The 26,159-nt window shown below is 46.5% G+C and overlaps 1 protein-coding gene across 2 annotated transcripts in view; it reads right to left on the bottom strand.

Moving 5' to 3' along the window:
* Positions 1-26,159, bottom strand: part of DLGAP2 (DLG associated protein 2) — an 802,299-nt gene that overhangs the window by 275,304 nt on the left and 500,836 nt on the right. For both annotated transcript variants that reach the window (XM_063916664.1, XM_063916665.1), the window contains exon 4: positions 23,926-25,001. In XM_063916664.1, the coding sequence (XP_063772734.1) occupies positions 23,926-25,001 (1,076 nt within the window). The remainder of the gene's footprint in view (positions 1-23,925; positions 25,002-26,159) is intronic.

Below are 26,159 nucleotides of genomic sequence, written 5' to 3'. Positions count from 1 at the left end.
GCATTGGTATTATTTTGTGGCCACACCCCTCCCCCATGAAGCCACGCCCCTCCGATGCCGTTTCCTGCACACAGCGCTAAAATGTCTAGTTACGGCATTGTTGCTAGGTATTCATTTCCCTGGCCCTGAGCAGGTCCCCCTCACCAAATCCTCTTCAGGGCTGAGTGGGTGGACTTGGACGGGATGAGGGGGGGGGGGGGGGGGGCAAAGCATTTTGTTGCTCCTGGGCCCACTGCTCGCTAGTTCCGCCACTGGTGCAGGGACTAGTAGGGTAGGGGAGTCGGCCACGGAAGACATAGCGGAAAGCAAGGAGAGGTGCCCCCCTACAGAGTAGGAGCCCAGCGGCAGCTGACTCCGTTGCCTCCCACAGTTACACCTCTGTCAATATCTCTTATAGCCACCTAAAATATTTTCTAATCTGTCTGTGAACTTTCTTCATCTAGGCATTATATACTGTATGTAATATATAAACCAGTCTATTGTACTATCATACCAGATTAGTTTGTAGTTCTGCAAGCAGTTGTCAGTTGCTAAGCAACTCAGTATGCTGCAAAATCTTCACTTCTACCAGACCTTCAAGATGCATAGATAGATGCATCCTGGAAATTATAAGTAAAAGAATAGATGCTTTTAACCCAGTCCATACCAACAACCCAGTGCGGGTTCATAGATGAAAACCTATTTTTACAAGTTTCAGATCTCAGTGATTTGTATTTTGTAGCTACAAATCAGTTTGTGGCTACCAAGCCGAATAAAGTTAAATGCAAAATTTTCAAAATAGTAATGAACCAATCAAAATGTGGGAACACAGCACATGGATACAGCTTTCAATAACTTCTCCAAACATTGTATTAAAACCTAATACTATAGGTATAGACTATTATTATGTACTGTGTGATATGGTGCATATTTAAATGAAGGCTGAGTGAACTAGGAAAAGAATGCAGGGTTAAAACAAAGGGGGTGATTCAGACCTGATAACTGCTGTGCACAGCGGGCGATCAGCAATAGACTGCGCATGCACCGCAATGAGCACGCACGCCGGCCAACAACATTGGGCATCGCCGGTCAGCGTCAGGATGGTGTGAAAATCTCCTTCGCATGGGCGTTCGCAAGGTGATTGACAGGAAGATTGTGAGTGGTAACTGACCATTTACTGGGAGTGTCCGTAAAAACGCAGGTGTTCCCAAGCGTTTTCAGGGAGGGTGTCTGGCGTCAGCTCCTGCCCCGATCAGCCTGTCCTCATCGCACTGTAGGAGTAAGTCCTGGGCTGCGCAGAGACTGTACACACTGGATTTTAGCAGCTCGGTGTACACATGGGATCGCACACTTGCACTGCGAAATTACACTCCCCCTTGGGTGGTGACTATCTGAACGCAGGACTGCAAAGTTAGCAGCCCAGCGATCAGGTCTGAACTACCCCCATGACAGATACTAACTGTTGTAAGGGGTCTATTTTTGACCCTTTGCAATTTAATCCATAAAATTGTCATTGCTTATTACCGCATATGGCAGCGATAAGCACTATCTGTTTAGAGCTATTTATTAAAATGGCAAGGTCACTTGCTCTGATAAGAGCCTGTCCCGTTAAAGAGTAAAAAGAAAACCGATAGTTTACAATATCACTGATGTGCATGGACCCGGCATACTTACTGCACCAGAGTGGCCATCATCCCATGCAAGTGTACGCAGTGTTTTTCAGGGTTTGATAAATTGTCCAATTTTTTTGCAGTCCTCTTAGAAAACTATGACATAAGTTATTGAAAATAGAGGTCCCACCATAGATATCTCTAATATCTGCAGTGGTACCTTGATGTTAAATAGTCTATACACTAAGTAAATACTGTACATCAATCCTCCAGAAACAAAAAATGTTTATGATTGACTGCAAATAATACAATAATAGACCCTTTAAAGTATACAGTATATTGCTGTATACTGTATACAATTGTATCCATTTACTATATATATAATATAAAGAGGCGGAATACATATGATATTTGGGCCCGGTGGCTTGTTTCGCTCACCACAGGTTATTGTCCCACTCAGTTGGTGGCCTGGTCCCAGGCCTGGCGCTAGCCGCTCAGCAAAGGGATGCAAAGCAGGGAGACGCCAGGCTGGAGAGGCGCTCTCCCTGCTCTGCATCCCTGCTGCTGCGCCTGGGCCCTCTGCTGCCGGCTGCTGTGTCTGTCACACTGACAGGTAGCAACGCCGGCAGCTTGAAGCTTCCCCCTACCCCCCTGACAGCATTATCTTAAGTTTCCATGTCACAGTCCACAGTCCAGCCCGAAAAGGGGGCGGAGCTACACAGTGCTGTGGGGCACAGCAACACGGGACCAGGGCAGGCTGCAGAAGAGGACAGAAACCTACAGAGCCTGCCAACCAGATGATAAGTTGAGGGAGAGTGATTGAGAAAGTGTGTGTGTATGTGTGTGTATCTGTGTGTGTGTGTGTATCTATGCTGTGTGTATCTACAGTGTGTGTGTGTGTGTGTGTGTGTGTGTGTGTGTGTACCTCATAGTTGCATAGGATGCGGGAGGCTCCCGGTTTACGAAGGAGGCTCCCGCTGCCCCGGAATTTTTTAAAAAGAACAGGATTCCCCAGTGAGCCGAGTAGTGGTTGCTCTGCTTCAACTTTAGCTTATCTGTATTAATAAGAGGTGTATGCAGCAGAGTGTACCAGCCTGTGCTCCTCCCACTGGCAGGGGGTGCTGCTATTCTGTAACGCCATACTGACTGTCAGCATGGTAAACCTGGGCGCCAGGATGTTTAGGCGCCATACATCGGCTACCGGCACCCTGTAGCCACAGCCTAGTGAGTGAGATGCCTGCTCCTGTGTTACTGCGGCGTGCATATTGTGTGACAGGTGCTCATTGCATTACTGCTTGCTGTATGCCTCCTACAGCTGCCTACTCTATTGACTATTTCCATATTCTGCCTCTCTGGTTGCAGCTATTGCCGCTTTCCCTGTCTATAGAGTACATGTAGCCTGTGGAGTTCTGCAGCCTGCACTGTACCAGCGTCTGATGATACTGCGCATGCGCCGCGTCCAAGGAACATACACCATTTACATACAAAATATAATGTGTCGCCTTCTACAGTAAGTGAGGGAAATGTATGGTGGACGCTCTCTAATATTAATGTTATGTAACTTAGTGGTCACCAGAATCTGCAGAAGTCATGGTGGGACATAATGGGGTGGGAAGTCAGTGCGTCTCCTGCTGCTGCTAGTGTGGTGGTCTGTGGCTGGAAAACGAGCTGCAGTGTGGTCCCAGGTAGGCAAGGCAGCTACAGTAATATGGAACGTCTGCAGTGTGTACAGTGTCTGCTCTCTGCATGGGTCGGATATGAGTTTTCAAACCCATGATTAGCAAAGCCGCCTGCAGTGTGCTCTACTCATGGAAAGGGGTGCTTCTTACCTGCCTGTCCCCAGGAGGAGGAAAGGGGACCTTGTATTGGGAAAATGGCACACTAATCAGAAGCACAAACATTTTGTGATGGGAGTTTTATTGGAGCATAGCAGGCATGGTTTTGGACTCAGGTGACTGAAGTGTGCACATTGGAGTCATACTCTGACAGATATTCTGCACCTAGCATAGGGCTGGTGCAAGTCCTGCTGTTGGTTCCGATGATTACAACTAAAGACACTAAAAGTGGACATCCAGCCCTGGCACATTCAGACGCACATTGTACACCAAGGGAAAGGGATTTTAACTGTATTGGCATAAAGTCAGAGATGCAAACAGCAAAATATGCTAAAAAGACCCCTGAGTGCCAAAAGATATGCTCATGTGTGAAAGTAGACACGACCTTTGGGCGGAACATGGCACACCACCTCGACGGTGCACACTACTACTGACTAGAATATCCCTGAAATTAGTTTCCAAAAGTAGACAAGTATGGTGTATATATATACATGTATGTGTATGTATGTGTATCTACAGTGTGTGTGTGTGTGTGTGTGTGTGTGTGTGTGTGTGTATATCTGTGTGTGTATGTATGTGTGTGTGTATCTACAGTATGTGTGAGTTTATGTGTGTGTGTGTGTGTGTGTGTGTGTGTGTGTGTATCTACAGTATGTGTGTGTGTGTGTGTATGTATGTGTGTGAGTGTGTATCTACAGTATGTGTATGTGTGTGTATCTGTGTATGTATGTGTGGGGGGGCATAATGTGTATAAGTGGCACTTCTGTGGGCATTATATGTAACCGGCACTACTACAGAGAGCATTATGTTTATAAGTGGCGCTACTACAGAAGGTATTATGTGTATAAACAGTACTACTACAGCAGGTATTATGTATATAAGCGGGGCTACTACAGCAGGTGTTATGTGTATAAGCGGCACCACTACTGGGGACATTATGTGTAAAAACAGCACTACTATGCTCAGGGTAATGTGAATAAGATTGTGCTACTGTGTGGCATAGTTTTAAATGGGTATAACTATTGTGTGGCCACAACATTTCCTTGTGAGACCACACCCCTTTTTGACGCACACTGTCCCTTTGAATGACAGAATGACAGCTGATCCCAGTATGTATTTTAACTCTAACCCACCCCTCCCGCAGCTTAACCATTCCCCTAGTGCCTAACCCTAATACTTAACTTGGGCATCCGTAACCCTAATACTTAACTTGGGCATCCATTGGCATCGTAAGCATTGGGATTCCAGTGTTGGGATTTTGACCGCCAGGATCCCAACCGCCAGGATCCTGACTACACCCTGTTCTGTGCAGTATATTGTAACATATGTATACAAGGCACTGGCGTTTCTATAATGGGTGCAGTGTGTGCGGTGCACACAGGCCCCTGAGTCCAGAGGGGGCCCCCACCGCACACACTGCACCCATTTTTTAAATACTCACCCCTCCGAAGTCCAGCGCCGTCATCCGCAGCATTATTAGAACTCAGTGAAAATGGCTCAGCAGCCATTTTCATGGAGTTCTGTGCATGTGCAGTAGAGAAATCTCAGGGAAAATTGCCACTGTGCCATTTTCCCGGAGATCTGCGCATGCGCAGTAGAGTCTGAGCGCTCTAGTGCTCAGATTCTACAGCGCTCCGTGCAGACAGGAGGGGGCCCGAACAGAGGAGGCTGAACACAGGCCTCCTCCTCTCTTAAAACGCCCCTGATACAAGGGCATTCTAAGAGAGGCGGAAGCTCGTGTGCAGCGACCTCTGTCCGGGCCCTGTCCTCTCCAGTTGGCAGCGCTGTAGGGTCTGAGCACTAAGGGCTTAGATTCTAATATGTATGCACAGATCTCCAGGATAATGGCCAGTACGCCATTTTTCTGGAGATCTGCACGTTATTTCTCTTCTGTGCATGTGTAAAATGCCCACCAGACCATTTTTACGGTGATGATTTGTGCTCTTGCTGCCACCAACAGAGCACTCTGGAGAGATATTAAAGCAATGGATTCAGCATGTGTGGTGTGGGCCACCCTGGACTCACACATTGCACCCTTTATAAATACACCAGTGTATGTGATTCCCAAACTGTGTGCCTAGCACCTTTGGGTGCCGCGAGGCTCTTGCAGAGGACCAAATCAAATTATTTATGGTCAAAGAGATAAGCAAAACCAGTGCTTCTGGCTGCCAATCATAAAATATGTGGACAATCAGAAGCACAACTGCACACCACCACATAACTGACCCTAAGGATGACAGGTAGGCAGAGGCGTAACTAAGGGGGGTCGAGCAGTGCCCTGGTCGTCATGGCAGGCCGAGCAGAAGGGGATCGTATCTGCTCTGCCTGTCCGCCTACTTTATTGTGCTGCTGCCACGGTGGCACAAATTACAGCGGGGACAATTAGGGGTGAATGGATAGAAGCTGTGTGCTGCCGAGTCCTAGCGGCCCCTAAGCCCCTGCACCTCCTAGTCATTTCCTCCTCTGCCCCTTTGAAAGCAATTTACCCCGCCCCCTGGAGGCGGAGTTCTGGCCCAGGCCCATGCTCACAGCAGCAGCGTGGAGAGGATTGCTGGAAGTGCCTGCAAGGAATCACCGCGGGAGGAGGAGAGACTATGGGGGACATTTACTAAGCAGTGATAAGAGTGGAGAAGTGCGCCAGTGGAGAAGTTGCCCATGGCAACCAATCAGCACTGAAGTAACATCTATAATTTGCATACTATAAAATGATACAGAGCTGCTGATTGGTTGATGGAACCACTTCTCCACTGGCTCACTTCTCCGCTCTTATCACTGCTTAGTAAATGTCCCCCTATGGCTGGAGACTGATGGACAGCCCCCTGCTGAGACACCATGGTGAGTCCATGTCCCAAGAAGTCTGTGACAGCTGTCTATGTGGAGGAGGGGATTTGTGTGGGTGGGCAGGTGTGGGGGGTAAGAAAGATGTCAGTATGGGGGGTGGGCAATGGATGTGTGTGAGGGAGCTGTTGGTGGGCAAGGGAGGAAGGGGAGATCTGTGTATGTGACATACACACTGCATCCATACCTGCAAGTATCCCACATTTTAGATAACCCCACCCCCCATCATTACAGTAATACCCTCCACATAACAATAATCTGCTATGCTGCACAGTATGTGTGCTGATAGTGTGGGTGGGAAGGAAGGGAGGGGTGAGAGAATTGTCAGTATGGGGAGTGGGGCAGTGTCCAGGGGAGGAAGGGGGGATCAGTGTGGGAGTGGTGAGAGTTGACAGTGGCGGGTGGGATATGTGTGTGTTTGCTAGATGTGTGAGTACTGTATATGAGAGTAACGTGTGTGAGAGGTTTTTTTTTTTTTTGGGGGGGGGGCACTGTGTTCATAATGAAGTGTTTTGACAAGGAGAACTACATCTCCCAGCATCAGCAGCGTGCTGGAGATGCTAATAAGCTTTATCTAAAAATTTAAAACGCGTATTGCTTTTAAAACTGCATGGCTAATAAGGGAGAGCTGTACAGTACGTCATTTTTCCAGCGCATGATATGTTCGCAGGTTGAGCTGCCACATTTCACTGAACCATCCCCAAATGTAATTGCACCCACCTCCGTCCTCCTAGGTAATGACTGGCAGAGTGAGATACTGTACTGTAGTTACAGCTGTTACACTAATAGTGGGTTGTTGAATGTAGTCAGCAAGTCAACAGTCATTTTGTAGACACTACAATGCCAGCACCAGACTCCCAATTTAGGGGGTCATTCAGATCTGATCACTGTTGTGCATTTTCGTACAGCAGGCGATCAGGTCCTAACTGCACATGCGTATGCACCGCAATGCGCACGTGTGTCGGACAACAACAAAGGGCATCGCCAGTCAGCGACAGGATGGTGGAAAATATCAGATCGCAAGGTGATTGACAGGAAGAGGACATCTGTGGGTGGCAACTGACCATTTACAGGGCGTTCCCAAGGATGAGGAGGATGTGTGACGTTAGCTCCAGCCCCAATCAGCCTGATTCTATCGCACTGGAGGAGTAAGGTGCCAAAGAAGGTGTGATTATTATGCAGGAAGGTGATGGTGTGCTAAGAGACGTCACAGGACAAGGTGATGGTGTGCTGAGAGACAATGCGTGGGGGAAGGTGATGGTGTGCTGAGAGATGTCGCAGGAGGAGGCAATGGTGTGGCTCAGAGATGATGCAGGAGGAGGTGATGAAGTGGCTGAGAGGTGATGCAGGGGAGGTTATGGTGTGGCTGAGAGATGATGCAGGGGAGGTTATGGTGTGGCTGAGAGATGATGCAGGGGGAGATGATGGTGTGGCTGAGAGATGATGCAGGGGAGGTTATGGTGTGGCTGAGAGATGATGCAGGGGGAGATGATGGTGTGGCTGAGAGATGATGCAGGGGGAGATGATGGTGTGGCTGAGAGATGACACGAGGGGGAGATGATAGTGTGCCTGAGAGACGCAGGGGGCAGGATGTGAGTCTTGTTGAACCGCTGATGTATGATTCTGACCTTGTTAATATACCTACACAAACAGGCATCTTCTGGATGATGTGATCTCCTACATGAATAGTGAATAACAGTGAAAAGAAAAGATGCCGTTTGCCTTGGAGGATATATTTCTTCAGAGATTTCATATTTTGAGAAACCATCATACAGGTAAGGTGCATGTTGAAGTCATGTTGGCACGCTCCATTTTCAGTAACCACGGCACTTCTGGTATGTGGCCATGCCTATTTTTCCAGTGCGCGCACATTATTTTTTTTATAAACATTTTTTTTATTTTCTCCGAGGCGGGGGGGATGCGCCATTGCTGATCTTGCCCTGGGCTCCAAAAACCCTAGTTACGCCTCTGCAAGTAGGCACAAATTACTTAATTTCATATTTTTTCAAACTTCATCAATAGAGACCTTATATCATAGGGGTGCTGTGAACAAAATGCTGATACTGTGGGGTGCTGTGATTCAACAAAGTTTCTAAACCATGATGTACAGTATAATTTAAGTGCACAGTCTGAAACTTGATTCCTAGTGGAGGGGGTGGGTTCTACGGCAGTGATGCCCACTGGGGGTTTTGCTTGTACCCCTGTGAGCCAGTCCAGCCCTGAGTTGCTCTAAGAAATCAGGTTTTCACATAGCATGTGTTGTGTATAAGTTTCATAGCCAGTATTGTAGGTGAAGAATACAATGTGTAAGTAACAATTAATATTACCATATTCTAGTGTTCTTACAGATATATGCAAATACTAATCAGAATAATATGCAATTACATTTTCTGCTAATACACTTATTTACAAACCTAATTGTCAGCTTGTAACCGATACTGAAGATAAGTGAATGGTTTGTGAGCCTTTCCTATAAATCAACACAACTGGGAAGTATATTAACATATTAAACCTTGAATAATATAAATGTAATCCAAGGTTCAAATCTATTCTTAAGGGTTCAGTCCAATTATGTTAAACTTAAATGTTGCATTTTTTTACAGAGCACTCAGCAAGATCACTCTACACAGGGGAACAGGAAATATTCCAAAATATTCCTTTAACACTCCCAACAAATTATAATGTAAGGATTTTCTCTGTCAGTGTGATCAGTAAATTAGGTACACTTAAGGGGGGTCATTCCAAGTTGTTCGCTCGTTGCCGATTTTCGTTATACTGCGATTAGTCGCTAACTGCGCATGCGCATGGTATGCAGAGCGCATGCGCTTAGTTATTTTACTATAAACTTGGCTGTTTTGCTGTAGCGTCTGCGGCGCTTTTCAGTCGCACTGGTGTTCGGTAAATGATTGACAGAAAAAGGGGCGTTTCTGGGCGGCAACTTAGCGTTTTCCCGGCGTTGGCTAAAAAACGCAGGCCTGTCAGGGAAAAACATGGGAGTGTCTGGAGAAACGGGGGAGTGGCTGGCCGAACGTAGGGCGTCTTTGTGACGTCAAACCAGGAATGAAATGGGCTGAGCTGATCGCAGTGTAGGAGTAGGTCTCGAGCTACTCAGAAACTGCTAAGAATTTTCTATTCGCTATTCTGCTAATTTTTCGTTCGCAATTCTGCTAAGCTAAGATACACTCCCAGAGGGCGGCGGCCTAGCGTGTGCAATGCTGCTAAAAGAAGCTAGTGAGCGAACAACTCGGAATGACCCCCAAGGTGCATACACACTGGCCATTTTTGCCCAGCGTGTATGCACAGCGGTGATGGCTGACATCGCTGGGCTGAAAAGCGCTCAGTGCATACACACCTAGTTTTCTCACCTGCCCAGCGATGTCAGCGGGGGTGAGCTGCTTTCCATAGCTGGACGCTATGGAAAGCCGCTCACCCCGCCGCTCATCTACTGGTAATACTAGTAGATGAACGACGGCCGCCAGCAATGAAGCGGGAGCGCGCATCAGCGCTCACCGCTCATCGTTTGTCCATACACACTGGGCGGCTTTGAGCTGAAAGCAGCTCAACACACCAAAAGTGACCTGCTCTCAGCTCAAAATCACCTAGTGTGTATGGGCCTTAAGACTGCAGTTTGTAAGAAAAGCAAAAAAGCAAGCAACTACTGTAAGCAAAACCGTGTTGCGCAGCAGATGGGGTAGATGGGCTAGATTGTAAGCTCCTTAGAGCAGGGTCCTCTTCCCTCCTGTTCTCACAGCCCTCTTATCTTGCACTTCAATTACAGCTCTCTCCCACTTAGTGACTGTCTATACCTGCATTTCCTCTTGCTTGTGACTGTTCATCTCTTCCTATGGCTGCCCACCCCCAATAGTATGCCGATTATTTCTTTGAATCCTTCCATCTCAGCTGTATTGTGTAATACAGCACTGTGGTTCTAATACAGAACTGTGGTGCTAATTGTTACCTGTGCTCTGTTTTAGTTGTCTGTGATGTTAAGTTCTGTATACCCTGTATTGGTCTAATGTGTATTGTATGTACGGAACTGCGAGACACTTGTGGCGCCTTATAAATAAATTGTAAAAATAATAATAAAATGTAATGTGCAGAAAATTTAGATTTGGGTGGGTTATATTTTTTCTGTGCAGGATAAATACTGGCTGCTGTTGCAGGTAGCCCACACAGATTAGGCAGCTTTATTTTTACACTGCAATTTAGATTTTAGTTTGAATACACCACCCCTCTCACATCTAACTAGAACTTTGGGGGCCCCTTATGGAAGCAGGAGAGAGAGAGATAGAGAGAGAGTGATGGGAGTAAGAGAGAGAAAGACACACACAGGGCTTACTGGGGGTGAGAGAGAGAAAGAGAGATGGGCAAGAAAGAGAAGGAAAGAGAGAGGAGAGGTCAGGGAGAGAGACAGTTTCATGGAAAAATGGGGAAAAAGAAAAACAGAGAGACAGGAGCAAGGAGAGAGGGTGTCAGAGAAAGAGAGAGAACGGGGAGGAGGAATAGAGAGAGGGAAGAGTGCAAGCAAGAGTGTCAGGGAGGGAGGGAGATAGAAAGAACAATAAAGAAAGTGAGGTCAGGGCGAGAAAGAGATGGAGAGAAAGAACGAGACAGAGGGGGTGTCAGGGAGAGAGATAGTGTCAGAGAGAGAGACAGTGGGGGTCATTCCGAGTTGATCGTAGCTGTGCTAAATTTAGCACAGCTACGATCATCTTCCCTGACATGCGGGGGGACGCCCAGCACAGGGCTAGTCCGCTCCGCATGTCAGTCCCCCCCCCCCCCCCACCCACACACACAAATACAAAAGCATCGCACAGCGGCGATGCCTTTGTATTTGAGGAGTAACTCCCGGCCAGCGCAGCTCCTGTGGCTGGCCGGGAGTTATTTGGCGTCACGCAGCCGCCGCGGCCCGCCCCCCAACGGTCCGGCCACGCCTGCGTTGGCTGGACCGCTCCCCCTAAATGGTGGCTTAATGCCGCCGTTCAGCCCCCTCCCACCCAGTGACCGCCTCTGTCTCAGAGGCAATCGCTAGGTAACGAAAGCTGCCATGCGCCGGCGCATGCTCAGTTCCGACCTGATCGCTGCGCTGCGACAAACTGCAGCGAGCGATCGGGTCGGAATGACCCCCAGTGTCAGGGAGAGAGAGACAGTGTCAGAGAGGGAGGGAGAGTGATAGTGTCAGGGAGAGAGATAAAGTGTCAGGGAGAGAGGCAGTGTCAGGGAGAGAAAGGGGGGGGCAGTATCGGAGAGTGTCAGAGAGAGACGGTGTCAGGGAGAGAGAGAGAGAGAGAGAGAGAGGGGGCTGTATCAGGGAGAGAAAGACAGTTTCAGAGACAGAGAGAGAGTGTGTCAGGGAGAGAGAGAAAGAGAGAGAGGAGAAAGATAGAAAGTATCAGAGAGAGAGAGGGAGGAGAGGGGGAGAGAGGGTGGGGACAAGCATGAGATACATTACCTGTCCCTCCTGAACACAGCAGAGGTCTCTGATAGGGGGCAGGCATTTCACGGAATTAGGCCCTACCCCCTAAATGTGCGCGAATTGCGGCACAGACCGCCGGGACTTGGAGGTAGCCTATTTCTGAGTGCAGGGACAGAAGCAGGCCCTGGAAGCAGATCGGGCCCCATAGTAGCTGCACCCCCTGCACCCTCAGTAGTTATGCCACTGAATCCCTGGTTAAGTTTTCTACAATGTGGACTGCCCTTAATCGCACAGTGCTGGCACCTATTAACATCATAGGATGTGCCAATATTGGGTGTGGTATGCGTTGCCTGTGGTCAGGAGACCGTCGGTCAGCATACCGATGCCGGGATCCCGGCAGGGAATCCTGGCGGTTGGTGGCGAGTGCAGCAAGACCCTTGTGGGCTCACTGTGCTCGCCACGCTGCGGGCTCGGTGGTGACCTACAGTACAATCGCCACGGGTTCTATGACTACTCTATGGACATGAGTGGGAATAGTCCCTGTTGGTCGGCATGATGACCGTCGGGATTGTGAGGGGGCGGGATGTTGGGGGTGGTTATGTGACCGTCGATCTCCTGACCGCCGGTCACATTACTACATCCCCCAATAGTACATCTTCCTGATCCACTATATAAGTAGATGTTACTGATAAGGTTTAGTCTGGTCAATTCAATATGAGTATTAAGTAAAGGCAGGGCCGTAACTACGTGTGTGTGCCAGGTGGGTCTGGCACACAGCGCAGTTGCCCTGAGGGCGCACAGCCAGCGGCATGTAATGAGTCAAATTGACTCATTACATGCCGCCTCTGCTGTGTGCGCCGCCGCGCTGTGGAGGAGAGAGCAGCGCCAGGCAGTGGAGAAGGAGGAGGAGGGAGGGGGACTGAAGCCGCAACAGCGCTATTTCATTGGTAGTAAGCGCCGCTGCAGCAGTCCCCTCTCCTTCCGTATTGGCTGCCCGGCGCTGCTGTGGATGCTGGAATGCGGTTCCTCCATCCCAGCATCCACAGCAGCGCCGGGCAGCCAATACAGAAGGAGAGGGGACTGCTGCAGCGGCGCTTACTACCAATGAATTAGCGCTTCTGCGGCTCCAGTCCCCCCCCCCTTCTCCTCCTTGTCCGATGCCTGCATCGAGGGAGCTGTCAGCACGACAGCCTGTCAGCGGGGAGATGGTAAGTATCTCTCTCTCTCTCTCTCAGGGGGACGCCGTCTGCCATAATGTATAAAAAGGGGGACTGGTTGCCGCAGTGTGTAAAAAGGGGGACACCGTCTGCCGTAATATGTAAAAAGGGGGCCTGGCTGCCGCAATGTGTAAAAACGGGGCCTGGCTGCCGTAATGTGTAAAAAGGGGAACTGGCTGCCGCAATGTGTAAAAAGGGGGAAACCGTCTGCCGTAATATGTAAAAAGGGGGCCTGGCTGCCGCAATGTGTAAAAAGGGGGACTCGCTGCCGTAATGGGTAAAAAGGGGGACTGGCTGCCGCAATGTGTAAAAAGGTGGATGCTGGCTGCTGCAATATGTATAAAGGGGGACACCGTCTGCCGTAATGTGTAAAAACAGGGACGCTGTCTGCTGTAATGTGTAAAAAGGGGACGCTGTCTGCCGTAATGTGTAAAAAGGGGGACGCTGTCTGCCGTACTGTGTAAAAATGGGGACGCTGTCTGCCGTAATGTGTAAAAAGGGGATGCTGTCTGCCGTAATGTGTAAAAAGGGGGACGCTGTCTGCTGTAATGTGTAAAAAGGGGACGCTGTCTGCTGTAATGTGTAAAAAAGGGGGACGCTGTCTGCCGTAATGTGTAAAAACGGGGGACGCTGTCTGCCGTAATGTGTAAAAAAATGGGACGCTGTCTGCCGTAATGTGTAAAAAAGAGGATGCTGTCTGCCGTAATGTGTAAAAAGGGGGACTGTCTGCTGTAATGTGTAAAAAGGGGGACTGTCTGCTGTAATGTATAAAAAGGGGGACTGTCTGCTGTAATGTGTAAAAAGGGGGACGCTGTCTGCTGTAATGTGTAAAAGGGGCTCTACCTGGTGTAGTGGCGCTACTGTACAGCGTAATTTGAATAATGGAGACTACTGTGCACCATAGTATGAATTGCTATTATTTTATGCCACGCCCCTTCCCCATGAAGCCACGCCCCTATATATTTTCCACACGCCTACAGCGCGCACTGCCCCTATCTTGCATGGGGGGGAGTGCCAATGTCGTTTCTTGCACACATCGCTAAAATGCCTAGTTACGGCACTGAGTAAAGGAATAATGCTAATATACTTTTTGGGGGGAAAAGAGAATGTGTACAGTATGTCTATTTAATCTGTAGTTTTCTCTTGTGTACCTCTGAGAATAACAAGCGTTATGACTGATTGGAGCACTGCAGTATTCTTGAATTTTGCAACCTCTACGGTGCAGAATCACTGAAGAGTAGCTGATCAAGGTGTAATTTATGGTGTCCTGGCAGTGAATGGCAATCATCAGTATTTACGGCGACTTTATTCCTGGCAGCATTCAGTATTATGTAGCAGGGAAAAGAAAATTGGTGGTTGTTATGGCATTCCAGGGAATAAAGCCTCAGACTAACCTCTGTATTCTGTAAAGCTGTCATTGATCACTAGTGATCACAATGAGAAATGATTATCACTTACAGTATTGATTTGAAATACTGGATGGACAAAAAAAATGCTGCTATGGCATTCAGGGCTTCTCCAGCTAGTCAGCACTATAAAGAAAGACAATGGTGGAAATTTACTAAGCTCCCGAATTCATTCTAGTTTGTTTTATTTTTTTCTAAGTGTCATCTCGGGAATTTACTAAACACAAATCTCGGCAGTATTGGGGCTATTTGTATTAAGATACACAGCCGTCCACAAAAATATGAATCAACAGACCATCGGTCAAACGCATTTGTTAATTTAAACAACACAGGAATTTACTAAGATTTTGTATTCACAATTACTGCCGACAATAGCCAAACACTGCTGGGAAAGCATAGAATTTGTACAAAAATTTAACTTTCAAATAGACCAGCTTCTGGCTGGAGTGTTTAGATAGTCATGCACGGATCAGTGAGATCTGTGCATGCTTCTCTGTGTAAAAGTGTCTAAAAGTGTTAAAAATAAAAAAATAAAAATTGTGTGGGGTCCCCCCTCCTAAGCGTAACCAGCCTCGGGCTCTTTGAGCCGGTCCTGGTTGTTTAAATACCGGGGGAAAATTGCTTAGGGTTCCCCAGTATTTATACAACAAGCACCAGACTCTTGGAACGGTCCTGGGACCAAAAATATGGGGGACAAAAGATGTAGGGGTCCCCCGTATTTTTTAAACAAACACCGGGCTCCACTAGCCAGGGAGGTGATGCCACAGCCGGGGGACACTTTTATATAGGTCCCTGCGGCCAAAGCATCACTCCCCCCAACTATTCACCTCTGGCCGTGGTTCCCTCAGGGAGTGGGGACCCCTTAAATCAAGGGGTCCTCCTCTCCAGACACCCAAGGGCCAGGGGTAAAGCCTGAGGCTGTACCCCCATCCCCGGGCGGTGTATGGAGGGCTTTAAAAATGTGTAAAAAAAGAATATTGTCTTTTGGTGTGGAACTACAAGACCCAGCAAGCCTCCCCCGCATGCTGGTACTTGGAGAACCACAAGTACCAGCATACAGGGAAATAACGGGCCCGCTGGTACCTGTAGTTCTACAACAAAAGAAATACCCCCCAAAAAACACAAGACAACGTGAAAGTACAAGTTTATTAAAAAACACTTACACACTCATTCATACATACATACATACATACATACATACTTACCTACAACCCATGCCACCATTCGCGTCACCTTCTCCAGTAGAATCCAATAGAGTACCTGTAAAAAATATATATATACTTACAAAAAATCCAATGTAGATCGGTCCTCTTCTTTTCCTGTAGGCATCCCAGGAGTTAAAAAAACAAAACAAAAAACAAAACACCCGAAACCAACGAACTAAAGGGGATCCATGTTTACACATGGATCCCCTTTCCCCAAATGCCGGGACCCCCTGTGACTCCTGTCACTAGAGGACCCGGCAGCCAATCAGGAAGCGCTACTTCTTAGCGCTCTACTGATTGGCTGTGCGCTCCTCGCCTGGCAATCAGGCAGAGCGCACTGGCTATAATGGAGGATCGCGGTCCTCCATTATAGTCAATGGTTGGAAAATTGCGGTCTGTGGCTAACCGTGAGGTTAATTGAGGTCACTCTCCCGTAAAACACTGCCGCACCATACGAATTTCACCGACATCAGTGTATTTGAATTGAAAAAACACGGTCGTTTACTAAATTACTGTGTTTTTTCTCAAAAAGTTGCAATCTTACACTGCCGATGTCAGCCGAGATTGATCTTGGCTGAAACTGGCAGAAATTAGATTCTTAGATATACCCCAATTTGGTCTTCATAATGATTATTAGATCACTGTTTGATTACTGTCTACCGTGGGGTTGATACGGAGTGAGAACTACACCAGATTGCAAGTCAAAAACGTTAAACCGACCTGTGCATGCCCAGAGGACAGACGTCGCACATATGCGCTCCAGACAGATATGCACGAATCTGACACATACACCTGTCAGAATGCAACAGGAAAGGAGTAAATAATTGAGGCCAAGTACAGTAAGGTGTGTTTGCGCAATTGTGTACAGATACAGCTTGCAGAGAGGCAGCCCATTCTGTAACAATCTGGGGTGCTTGAGGGCATGTGCAAAAATACATAATTCATCAGCACAAGCAAGCCGCTTGTGATAGGCTGATGCTGATACAGTGGATGCCTTCTTTTTTGCTTGTGTGTATATTATCTGAGAGATCCGTGCTGGGCTTCATTGTGCACCTTTTTAAAAATTGTAATCAGTGTTAAAATAAAAATAAAAATTGCGTGGGGTCCCCCCTCCTAAGCCAAACCAGCCTCGGGCTCTTTGAGCCGGTCCTGGTTGAAAAAATATGGGGAAAAAAATGTCAGGGGTTCCCCCATATTTAAGCAACCAGCACCGGGCTCTGCGCATGGTCCTGGTTCCAAAAATACGGGGGACAAAAAGCGTAGGGGTCCCCCGTATTTCTGAAACCAGCACCGGGCTTCACTAGCCAGATACAAAATGCCACAGCCGGGGGACACTTTTATCTTGGTCCCTGCGGCCCTGGCATTACATAACCAACTAGTCACCCCTGGCCGGGGTACCCTGGAGGAGTGTGGACCCCTTCAATCGAGGGGTCTCCCCCCTCCTGCCACCCAAGGACCAGGGGTGAAGCCCGAGGCTGTCCCCCCCATCCAAGGGCTGCGGATGGGAGGCTGATAGCCTTTTTGGCAAAAAATGAATATTGTTTTTAGTAGCAGTACTAAAAGTCCCAGCAAGCCTCCCCCGCAAGCTGGTACTTTGAGAACCACAAGTACCAGCATGCGGTGGAAAACCGGGCCCGTTGGTACCTGTAGTAGTACTACTAAAAAAATACCCCAATAAAAACATAAGACACACACCTTGAAAGTAAAACTTTAATACATACATCCACACCTCCATATACACATACTTACCTATGTTCACACGAGGGTCGGTCCTCTTCTCCATGTAGAATGCATGGTGTACCTGTTGAAAACATTATACTCACAAAATCCAGTGTAGATGGCTTCTCTTTTGTAATCCAGGTACTTTGCAAAATAACAAAACGGATACCCGACCTCGCACTGAAAGGGGCCCCACGCATTTTTTTTTTACAAAAATAACACTTTCCCACCTCTTCCAACTGAAAAACATGCACGGATCTCATGGATCCGTGCATGCCTATCCAAACACGGGATAAAAAAGCAGGTCTGGGTTTTTTTTAGCACTTTTTCACGAATTGTATTTCAGCACGGCAGTGTTTGGCTATTGGCCCTCATTCCGAGTTGTTCGCTCGGAATTTTTCTTCGCATCGCAGCGATTTTCCGCTAATTGCGCATGCGCAATGTTCGCACTGCGACTGCGCCAAGTAAATTTACTAAGAAGTTAGGTATTTTACTCACGGCATTACAAGGTTTTTTCTTCGTTCTGGTGATCGTAATATGATTGACAGGAAGTGGGTGTTTCTGGGCGGAAACTGGCCGTTTTATGGGAGTGTGTGAAAAAATGCTGCCCTTTCTGGGAAAAACGCGGGAGTGGCTGGAGAAACGGGGGAGTGTCTGGGCGAACGCTGGGTGTGTTTGTGACGTCAAACCAGGAACGAAACTGACTGAACTGATCGCAGTGGCAGAGTAAGTCCCGAGCTACTCAGAAACTGCTTAGAAATTTCTATTCGCAATTTTGAGAATCTTTCGTTCGCAATTTTGCTAAGCTAAGATTCACTCCCAGTAGGCGGCGGCTTAGCGTGTGCAATGCTGCTAAAAGCAGCTTGCGAGCGAACAACTCGGAATGAGGGCCATTGTCGGCAGAGCCGGCCCTAACCAATATGATGCCCTAGGCAAGATTTTGGCTGGTGCCCCCTAGCACCACCGCTGGTTCCGCCTCTGACCTTGCACCTCTTTCCCAGCACCATCACCCCTCACCCATAGCAGTCCTTATTTTGGTGTTTGTACCCCCTATATTTGAAATAGGAACAGTTTGAACATTTGACGCACAGCCAAAAAAGGGGTGTGTTTTTGCTGGCAAGGGGCATGGCCACACAATAGTAACCCCAATTCCAATTACGCCACACAGTACTGCAACTTCATTCACTTTTGATCATGTGATAGTGTCCATAATTCATATTACATCCCACAGTAGTATCACTTTACCTTATAAACGTTACTCCACACAGTAGAGCCCCTTATTCACATTACATCACACTGAATTGCTCCTTATTCACATTAAACCACACCCTATTGCTCTTTATTCACATTAGACGACACAGTAGTGCCCTTTCTATACGCAACGCCACATAGTAGAGCACCTTATACACATAATGCCACACATTAGTAATGCATTTATACACATAATTCCACACAGTAATGCCCCTTACACATATGGGACACATTATTAATGTCCTTATAAACATAATGCGCCTTACACATTATGACAACCTTTATTAATGCCCTTTTACACATAGTGCCCTCTACACATTTGCTGCACATTATTAGTGCCCCTATAATGACACAGATACAGTAGTAACCGTTTACACATATGCCGCACATTATTAATGCCCTTATACACATAATGACACGCATAGTGCTCCTTACACATATCTTGCACATTATTAATGGATTTTTACATGACACACATAATGCTCCTTACACATATTCCGAACACTACTGCACAACCAACCCACCTGCACACAGCAATCACACTGCCACTAACACTGTAACCTCTACCTCTGCTTGGATACAGATGTGTCCACATAAATCTTGCCTCAATGCTAACATCTGGCACATTTTTCTAATGAAAATGCATCTTATTTGCATTGATATGTGGCTAGGATGCACAGGCAGCTTCTAGTGATTAAAATGATATGCAGCATGCCTATATACTGTGTGAGACTGTGGCTGTATCTGCATATGAAATGGTACACACAGAATATAGGCATGCCACATATCATTTTAATCAGCAGACGCTGCTGATGCCCCTAGGCATATCAAATGCCCTAGGCAATTGCCTAGTTTGCCTATGCCTATGGCCGGCTCTGATTGTCGGCAGTGTTTGTGATTTGCACTTTTTAGTAAATGACCGATTTCTACCAAATTGCAGGCGTATTTGACCGATGGTGTATTGATTCGTAATTTTTTCCTAGGACTTCCAAAATATTACGAATGCCCTCATCACTGCCGAGATTTTTGCTTGGTAAATTCCCGAGATGACACTTTGAAGAAAAAACGTCATCTCGGTCAAAATCGGGACCTTAGTAAATATACCCCATTGACGTAAGTGTATGTGACATATAACTAAAGCAAACCTTTTGTGTATGATACTGTTGCTTACTTGCATGCATCTTGCAATAGTTGTCACTATGCATATGCCTGCAATTGTGGCTGTTTTGTGACTGCATATTACACATAAGATTTAGGACACAATTGCAGCCATAGCAACATCAGTCTCCATTCACCTTTTTGTGAACTCTGTAAAATGTCTTTGGTAGATTACTGCCCAAGGTCATACTAGCCGACTTTCTGGCTGCCTTCATCAGGAGGGGTCAGCCAGCTCATTACAGTGGGGTGTGTGCGAGAAGCATGGTGCGGTCGAGGTGGGCTGTGCGGGGCTCATGGTGGTGCGATCACATCATCGTTACCCGACTATGCACTGCTGACATTGCTGGTATTGTAAAGTGGGGGCGTGGCTACGATCAAGCAATTCAGTGTGAATTGCATCACCAGAACCCTGGACCGTCCACTTTACCCAGGAAGTGAATGGGATCCAGACTATAGGACGACTGTGTCTAGGTCGACAGTCAAAAGGTCGACATGCATTAGCTTGACGTTGATAAAAGGTCAACCTATGAAAGGTTGACATGCCAATATTAGACACATTGGGGAGTTTTCATGTTTTTGGACATTTTCCATCCTTGACTATCTGTGTCACAAATCATAACTTTTAGTAACCTTGTGTCGAGCAAAGCGGAGAGAGGCGCTGTGCCCACAGCGTGGCGAGTGAAGCGTTATCACGAGGGGATGCGTTTCTACAAATGGTGGTCCCAGATGGAAAAACTATCCACACTAGCCCCAAAAATGCAAAAAAAAGTGTCGACCTTTTGATCCTGTCGACCTTTTGCCCATGTCAACCTTTTCCAGTGTCGACCTTTCATATGTCGACATTTTGTCCATGTTGACCATTTATCATTGTCGACTGTAGACCTAGATATTGTAGATCTTGTATACCACACTCGAAGTGGACGGAACCTGGAGGACAGCAGGCAACTGCATGAAACTTGATTGCAATTCTGGGCGGCAGGGAGCTACACTCAGGTTTTGGGAGCCTCGCCTGTTCCCAGGAGAGTATTCTTACTAATAGTAGTAGTTCTAACTTCTCATTTTTTCTAATGAAGATGTATTTCTGCACAAAATAGCATTTACTAAAGCTGTTTTAAGCACATGAAGGGATACGTTATAATCTATGAAAAGCTCATAAATGTACATATATCTAGAATAATTTTAATCTTAACCTGGTTATATACAGTACCTGAGAATTTTTCAGACAATCTGACAAGAAGAGTTATGCATACATAGAGCCCATTTGAATACCAATTGATCTATTGCACAAGTGAGGGTGAAGCTAGGCTTTCTGTCACCTGGGGCAAACACTCAGCCATGGTGCCAGCCAGTGTCTAGACAGTAGAATTCCATGCGGTCTGGCTGTCCGCATAGAATACTGCTGAAAATGTCTCTCCCAAAATGGCCGTAGCCTCAGAGGAGACAGATGCCAGAGGTCCAGTAGAGACTGGGAAAAGTACAGATGCAAACAGTGGTACCCGGAAGTAAAAGGACCGCTGATCCACCGAGAGAAGGTGTGCTGCATAATATCAGGACCAGGTGACCGCGAACACCAAACAAAAAGGGTGACATGAAACCCTTCACAACGAGCAGGTACTGTAGTTTAAATGAGGTAGCCTTACTGTGTAGGACATAATATGGTTTCAGGGGCATAACTGTGAGGCATAATTTGTAAGGGGTGTTACTGTGTAGGGCATAATATTGTGTCAGGGGCATTTCTGTGGGGCATAATATGGTGTCAGGGGCATTACTGTGTGGGGCATACTATGGAGTCAGTGGCATTACTGTGTTTGGCATAATGTATCGTGGGCATTATAGTGTGTGTCATAATGAGTAATGAGCATTATGGTGTGTGTCATAATGTGTAATGTATATTACAGTGTGTGGCATAATGTGTAATAGGCATTACTGTGTGTGTCATAATGTGTAATGGGCATTACGGTGTGTGTCATAATGTGTAATGGGCATTACTGTGTTTGGCATAATGTGTAGTGGACATTACGGTGTGTGGCATGTGTAATGGGAATTACTGTGTGCAGCATAATATGGTGTCAGCGGCATTATAGTGGTTGGCATAATGTGTAAGGCACATTACTGCTGTATAAGGAGGAAAAATGACAAATAATGTAATAATGTAATAATGCGGCGATCCATATGTATTGTGGTACACCTCCTTCCCCGCCAGTCTCATAAAAACCCTTCATGTTATTTTACGTAATTAAAGCATTAACCCTTTACCACCTTGTCTTCTATTACCTACCATAATTTATACCCCCCCTTTCCCCTTATACCCTAACTTACCTGTTGTAGATCTGTTCTGTCCCATGAGTTGTATGCCATTATAGAACTCAGTTTAGTCCCTGTACCCAGGGCCAGTTAAGGGCCCGTTCTAGTGGAGTAGCTGCATGCGAGCATGACCCCATAGGTGGCTCAGTGCCGCTACTACACTCCTGGTCGCGCTAGGCACATCTTCTGGCTCAGATGCGGCCCGGGCCATGACCATACTTTGATGCAGTCGGCAGTGTAGAGGGGGGAGGGGGGGGGGGGGGAAGAAGCACAGTACAGGGGCCAGCCAGTTGCTGCTGCCCTGAAGGAACGTCTGTTCCTTCCCTCATAAAGGAAATGTTTTAAGCATCATTGTAAGTGTATGTATAAGTCTGTGGGGGCAATGTGATTTTTTTAGTTCTCACTCTGGGGGGGCCAGTGGGTGCATTTTTTTCCTGTCGGGGACGCGTGTGTGTGTGTGTGTGTGTGTGTGTGTTGTTTTTTTTTCCTTGGGGGGGCAATGTGTGTATTTTTTCCTGTGGACTGTAATGTGCGCGTGTGTATGTTTTCTTAATCTTGTTGAGGCATATTCATTATAACATAGGTAAACCCGCAGGCTACACTTACAGTGCACCTCCTTAGGTGCAAACTGAAATCCACGGTAAGTAGAGCTGTCTGCCTTTTCCATGGCCACTGTGAGAGCATTAACCAAATGTCTATGGGTTTAAAGCGTGATAGCACGTGTTAGCACATGGGCTTGTAATTTAATAGATCCAGGTTTAAAGCCTGGAGCTAGCACTGTGGCTAATTGAATCTGCCTCACAGTTAAATAGGGGCAAGGGCACTCCAAAATACCCCACACAGGGTATAAGTAGACCTGGGGCCTGTCCTGCCTGTATCTAATGAGAGTGTAATTACAGTCCACTTTCGTGCAACTCTGAAAAGACTGTTTTCACCTAGTATATGATCAGATGAGAGCAAAATTAATTTGATGCAGCCTGTACCATTGATTAACATTGGAATATTCTTTACTATGTAGTGCTGCTACCATCTTCTATTGTATTTAATGATCAGATATTGTACATTTTCTATCTGTGATATAAACATGGGCATATCTGGATGCAGGGTGTGCAGTGCACATGGACACTTGGGTCCAGACTGGGGCCCAAACCGCAAACCCTAACTCCCATAGACAATACTTACCGGTCCATCAGTGCCACAGAAACCATTGGTAAAAAAAAAACACCTAAGCAATTTTCCTGGAGATTTATGCATGTGCAGTAGAGCAATCACCGGGAATATGCCACAGATGCCATGTTCCTGGGGAGTTGCACATGTGCAGTATAGAGTCTGGCACAGTGCCAGAGTCCACTTGGCTAGAGAGGGGGGCTTCTCTGAGACTGCACAGCGGCCCAGCTGCCTCTAAGGAGGGTATCCAATTTGCAGCGGTTAATTATTGCGGATAATTGTCTCGCCGTGGGCTATCCAATGATCCGCGATAAGCCGGTGCGAGACACTGTTTATCTGTGATTTTCTTTCACCTGCCTCATGCTGCTTCTACATACACTTTACACTTTACAGTATATATTTGCTTTTCTCACCATCAACATTCCAAGAAACTATGTGCATGTTTTACTTTGCGCAATCCACAATTTCAATATCTAAAGACTTATTTGCACCTTTAAACAAGATGGAGATAAACCACAGCATGTGCTATAACAAGGTTTTACATTATTATAATCAGGAATGATCTGCAACACATAAAACCTGCAAATCCTTCAGAATACAAAGATCTTGAACACTACTTAGACTTATGTAATAATTTCTAGAGTATTCCTGTCTACATTTCATTCTTAATAAATCACATGATCACATGAAAGTTCAGTCATCAGAACATTTAGGGGAAACCTAGAAAAAAAATGGCTCTTTGTCTCAAAATAAAATTCATTGTAAATTACTACTTACATAAGTGAACTACCTGCATAAAATATTTCATTCTATATCTTACCTGAAGGTAATGGCATGGCCGCAAAGATGATTTGATTTCCTGATGAACTAGAGGTTTATCCAAATTGAGTGATGATTTACGATAAGCTTCTTTTGCTTGGCTTACGGTAAGTGTTGACCAGGAACTCCTTTTCATATATTTACCTTCTGGCGTCATTGAGAGGCCTTCACATGCTGAACATTTCATATCATTGTTACTTTTAGAAGTCTTAAGGGAAAGATCTCCAAAGTGTCCCTGCAGAGATTCAGGATAGCAATGAGATATGTGGTCTACATGATGCCTATTCATTACACTAGGTGTTCTATAAGTGCTATCACTGTCCAAATTATCATCTGAACTCCACCACCCTGTCATACCAGATTTATGCTTGCTATCAGGTTTTCTATCCTTACTTTTACTCCTTTTGCTATGCTTTGAATAATGGCCATGATGGTGGTCATCACCACGACTGTCTCCTTTTGTACCATTTACATTGCCTTTCGAAGACCCTTCCAAAGAGTGAGATTTAGTAAACAGTTTCTGTACAGAATGAACAAGATGACGTATTCTCCCCGGACTTTCAGTTCTCTGCTCCGTAGAGGTGGATGTCTTCTGGTATTGCAAAGTATGAAATCCATCTCTGTGAAGAGGAAGCTGTTTTTCAAATTGATCCAGCAAGTTTGCGGGAATTCTGTTAATTTTACTACTACTAGTGTGTGAGACAGCACAGTCATCTCGGGTTTCCAAATGGGAACTATAGTGCATTCTTGGAAAAGTGCTACTTGACATATGATCACTCATCATCACAGGCATCATCATGCATTCTGAATGAATGGAACTCCGTGGGGAGCAACGGTGGTGGTCCATTTGACAACTCTCCGTAGGGCTAAGTAGGTATGATTGCCTAGGTTCTTGCCCATGGAGCCCATGGTCATGCACATGTTCACAATCATCAGGCGAGGCTAGACCACATGTATGGCCAGAACATAGCTGTGATTGATTCCGACTACCAGATAATCCTTTCATGTTCCTAAGGCCGGGAGAGTATTTTTCTTCATTGAAGTGCTGGGAAGGTGACCATGAATATTGCTGTTGATCTAGAAAAAAAGAAGAAATTACATAAATATAGTAAAACCACCATGAATAAAACTTTTTTTTTTTAAAGAACTGAAAATAATTAAATCATTTGCCCAAAAAAGTTGTTTCTGGTATACAAAAATGACCTTTGAGGGCAGATTATCGTTATGGCATAAAACCAGAATTTTCTTTTGCAGAGATACAATAGGTATACATTCCATAGTTACTGTAAATAAAAAGTAAACATACAATGGGATATAGGGGGTCATTCCGAGTTGATCGTAGCTGTGCTAAATTTAGCACAGCTACGATCATCTTCCCTGACATGCAGGGGGATGCCCAGCACAGGGCTAGTCTGCCCTGCAAGTCAGTCCGCCCCCCCCCCCTCGCAGATATGCAAAGGCATCGCACAACGGCGATGCCTTTGCACCTCAAGAGTAGCTCCCGACCAGAGCAGCTTTAGCGTGCTGGCCGGGAGCTACTCCTCGCTCCCCGTCCCGCAGCAGCTGTGCAGCCGCTGCGGCCCGACCCCCATTCGGTCCGGCCATGCCTGCGTTGGCCGGACCGTGCCTACGAAATGGCCAAACGCCGCTGTTCTGCCCCCTCCCGCCCAGCGACCGCCTCTGCCTGTCAATCAGGCAGAGGCGATCGCAGCCCTGCAACGGCCTTCGGCCGTCTGGCATGCGCCGGCACCGCGCATGCGCATTAGAGACCCGTTCACTCGGCTGCGAAAAACAGCAGCGAGCGAATGGATCAGAATGACCTCCATAGTTCCATACTGTACATTCCACTAATGTTTTGCTTCAATACTTTTACAGACGTTTGTAAAGGTCTAGAGAACAGTCCTTATTTCCAACTACTTCTTATCATAAACAAAGGGTAATTTATGATACTTGAGCATGCATAGCGTCATATCCTTTATTTGCAATTGAGAAGTGTCATTTTGTAAACAATATGTGTTGCCTCTTGGTACAAATGACAATTTACCTGGTAATAAAAGTGAAAATATAATTTCAAAGCCTTGTATGCTATAACTTTTTTGGCCATCACCTTAAATAATTTTAACTTTTCCGTTTTCTGCTAAAATATTACTTGCCGCACCCAACCTCTGCACACTCCCATCCAGTCCCAGTGATTATTTTTGGTAACCCTTCCTTCGCCCCGGGTGAATACTTATT

Source organism: Pseudophryne corroboree, chromosome 4, assembly GCF_028390025.1.
Source record: "Pseudophryne corroboree isolate aPseCor3 chromosome 4, aPseCor3.hap2, whole genome shotgun sequence".
Classification (NCBI taxonomy): domain Eukaryota; kingdom Metazoa; phylum Chordata; class Amphibia; order Anura; family Myobatrachidae; genus Pseudophryne; species Pseudophryne corroboree.
This window is presented reverse-complemented; position numbering and strand designations above follow the sequence as displayed.